This window comes from Ochotona curzoniae, unplaced genomic scaffold (genome assembly GCF_017591425.1).
Source record: "Ochotona curzoniae isolate NIBS_2020 unplaced genomic scaffold, NIBS_Ocur_1.0 patch369, whole genome shotgun sequence".
NCBI classification, from domain to species: domain Eukaryota; kingdom Metazoa; phylum Chordata; class Mammalia; order Lagomorpha; family Ochotonidae; genus Ochotona; species Ochotona curzoniae.
In genome coordinates this window covers 19,130-22,712 of record NW_024466938.1, presented here as the reverse complement: position 1 = coordinate 22,712, position 3,583 = coordinate 19,130, and the positions used below count along the sequence as shown (strand labels likewise).

The 3,583-nt window shown below is 39.3% G+C and overlaps 1 protein-coding gene across 1 annotated transcript; it reads left to right on the top strand.

Moving 5' to 3' along the window:
• Nucleotides 1-974: 974 nt before the first annotated feature.
• On the top strand, nt 975-3,207 carry LOC121167443 (COMM domain-containing protein 8-like; the record flags this gene model as incomplete). The annotated part of the gene is made up of 2 exons (XM_040996840.1): nt 975-1,178; nt 2,323-3,207. Coding segments are annotated over 2 exons (225 nt in total), but the record flags the coding sequence as incomplete, so codon positions are not given.
• Between the last annotated feature and the right edge of the window lie 376 nt (nt 3,208-3,583).

The following is a 3,583-nucleotide window of genomic DNA, read 5'->3' as shown; positions in this document are numbered from 1 at the left end:
AATAAATCAATCTTTAAAAAAAAAAAGCTTTTGAAATCTGAGTACTGATACTCTGAACAAGATTCAGTTTAGGAATTTTCTAGCTCAGATTCAAGGAAAATCGAGCTTCTCTTTGCTGTCTGCCTCTGAAGCCTCAGCACTTGCTTCAACAAGTGTATGCCATGAATACTGTGTTCAGTTCTTCCATTTGCCCTAGGATGAGTATACTCTGGAAGCAGAAACTGAGAAGTAGGTAAATATGTTGACTGGCTCTCATTGGTCATGGTATCTTTTTTTTTTTTTTTAAGATTCATTTATTTTATTGCAAAGGCTGATACACAGAGAGGAGGAGAGACAGAGAGGAAGATCTTCTGTCCGATGATTCACTCCCCAAGTGAGGCCAGGAGCCAGGAACTTCTTCCAGGTTTCCCATGCGGGTGCAGGGTCCCAAGGCTTTGGGCCATCTTCAACTGCTTTCCCAGGCCACAAGCAGGGAGCTGGATGGGAAGTGGAGCTGCTGGGACTAGAACCGGCGCCCATATGGGATCCCGGCGTGTTCAAGGCAAGGACCTTAACCATTACACTATCACACTGGGCCTGTTCATGGTATCTTGATAATGTTATTTGCTTGATTATGGATTAAGTATCTTGATTTCTGAGAGTTTATGGGTAGTTTCAATTTTATTTGTTTTTGTACTTGGTGTTCTATGCTTTTGGCTTCTTTAAGCTTTAAGAATTCTCCATTTTTCTTGCTGCTTTGGGCCAACTCAGTGCTTCTCATGCATATTTCTTACCTAGGTACCACCACTTGCCGCAGAGTTGCTGACTGATCATTAACTTTTACCCATTGTTTTTTTATTCACTCTTTTCTCTCTCTTTTTGAGTGCTTGTTGTATGACCTGGGTTTAATTTTCTTTCACCTTCTCTTCTATACTTTCCTTGTATAGGAATTTTTGTTATACTATTATTTTGAAGTTCTGCTGCATATTTAATATAGACCCTTTTACTATTTTCTGATTATTCTTTTCCCTAAATTTACACAGCTTGCACTTTCTAGTGACAAGATTGCTACACTACAAATGCCATTATTAAACCTACATCTAGATGTCAAAGAAAATGGTGAAGTAAAACCATACACTATTGAAATGAGTAAAGAAGAACTCCAGAATCTGATAACTTCCTTGGAAGCAGCTAATAAGGTATTTGACCTAATTTGTCATATACTTTAAGTGTTTTTGGTTAATATTATTAGTGTGGGAAAATCTGTGGGTCATGTAAGGCCCATGAAATCATTTGGTCTGGGCCTGCCAAGGCACTAGCAGGTGGGACCTGGCACAAGTTCAATTGGCTAATCCTTGCAAGTACCAGGATCCCATGTGGATGCCGGTTCATGTTCTGGCTGCTCCATTTCCCAAACAGCTCCTTGTTTCAGGCATGGTAAAGCAGTGGAGGATGGCCCCGAGCCTTGGGACCCTGCACCCTCATGGGAGACCCAGAAGAGGCTCCTGTCTCCTGGTTTTGGATTAGCTCAGCTCTGGCCATTGTAGCTATTTTTGAAGGAATGGTGGTGCAATTTTAACAGTTGCATTTCTTCTGCAGTGGGGCTTGTTGGTGATAACAATAACTTTTTTTTTAACCATGAGATTTGTTGATGCTAATGAGTATTTAGTGATTAAAACAAATAGTTATGATTTTTTTAAAGAAGAGTTTTATTTAAGTAGACAAAGTAATATAGGAGACCAGTGATGGCTGGTAATGGTTATGACAAAATCGGTTTGAGACAAGATGGCAAGTTGACAAACTTCATGTTTCTGGTGGAGTGACTCATTGACAGTAACTCCTCCTGGTATTTCATAAATGGGAAAAATAATGCTTAACCAGCAGAAACTGTTGCTGTGTGGAAGACATTGCAGTAACTTTCTCTGTAGAGGCATGCCCTTTCATTATTGCTCAGCATTTTCACCAGTGATAAAGTCTGTCTTCCTCTAGCTGCTAATCAGCCTGCCCTTTAAAATCCCTCATGTGTCTCAACTTCTCCCCATTCTCTCTGTTGGCTAAAATGTTTTAGTATCTTCCTGAAATGATGCATGCATTGAGTAACCAAATGGATTGTCTGAGCCTGACTTGCTTTTGGGTGGATTGGTGTGGGTGGTGTGTACGCGTAAAGCATTGTGAGGCAGAACCTGGCAAAAATGCTGAACAGTTCTGAGCCCAGCTCTGGGAGGCCAGTGTTACCAGTTACTGCATATTGCGCTTGTTTGCTGTGTGCTTGTTGTGTTTGGGGGTAGCAGCGGCATTGTGGTCTAACCTGGTATTGTCCTCTTCCCTGATTGGTGTTTGAAGGTGGTCCTGCAGTTGAAGTAACTGGAAGTGTCGAAGACCCACGCTGAGCAGAGTACGCTGCTGCCCCTCTCACGGCAGAGAGGTTCCTGTGTGCTTGTTCAGCAGCCCTTGTGTTGTATTGACCTGTCCACCAAGCTGAGCACACAGCAGTGTTGGCGATTTCAAAGAGAAAGAACAAGAAATTACGTGGTTGACAGGAAGAGCATCACATGAAAGATGAAAAAGCCATAGTAGCAGTTTATATTTTCATGTTTGTTTTGCCTCAGTTATTAAGTATTTGAAAATAAAATCTTTGTATATATATAATTTTATTGAAAACAAAAAGTAGGCTCTAAAGTGATGTAAGAGTACAAAGCACAAATATACTTGAATATTGCTTAAAGAATTATGTGAATAGCAAGGACACGTGTTATGAATATATACTTAATTTGTGATATTTAAAAACAACTTTCTTGAAGAATGTATAAGCCGCAATTGTAACTCAGGACATTCCATATCTTTCTTGTATTTCAAAGGAAAGATAATCAAGTGTAATGTTTCTTAAGATAAAAATTCTTTGTCAGATATGATTAGGAGAAAGCAAATTGGTGTGCAAGACTTTGAGTTTTGGAATTATTTAAGCTAAAATCTAGAACAAAGAGAATGGAACAGCATCGTTACATATGCATCAGTGTGTCAGGTTAGATGTTTATGATCTAATAAGAGGAATAGATGTCTGCATAGTATATTCAAATATCAGACAAAAGTAAGCTCTGTTTTTGTTATAGACTCTTAATATTGAATTTAACTCTTTTGAATATTAACAAATTCATTGGAAAGCAAACTTTTTAACCTCATTTAACTTTGATGACAAACATTCTGAAAAAATAAAAAGTTTTATTTTTATGTGTTGCTTGGTTTCAAGTGACTTCGCATAAGCAGTAGTAAGGACTGCATGAGGGATTTGAGCCTGTGCCTGGGCATTGTGGCACTTGCTGAGGGGGACTATGCAGTTTTTGCTATTTTCCTCTTACAAATGAAGATAGGATGACGAGGTGAATATGTGAATGTGACGTAAACAGGGCTGCTCACTGTGTGTCTGCAGAGAAGTGTGGCTTTATGGATTTGTTACAGGTGAGGGATTAGAAAGGAAGCTTGGGCCACAATATTTATCAGCATGTTGCTTTCTTTATTTGGAAGATTTGGCTATGAAGACATACCAGCTGAATTTTAATGTGCTTAGCATGCCTGTTGATTTTACCTTCTTGGGCAAAGGCCTTGT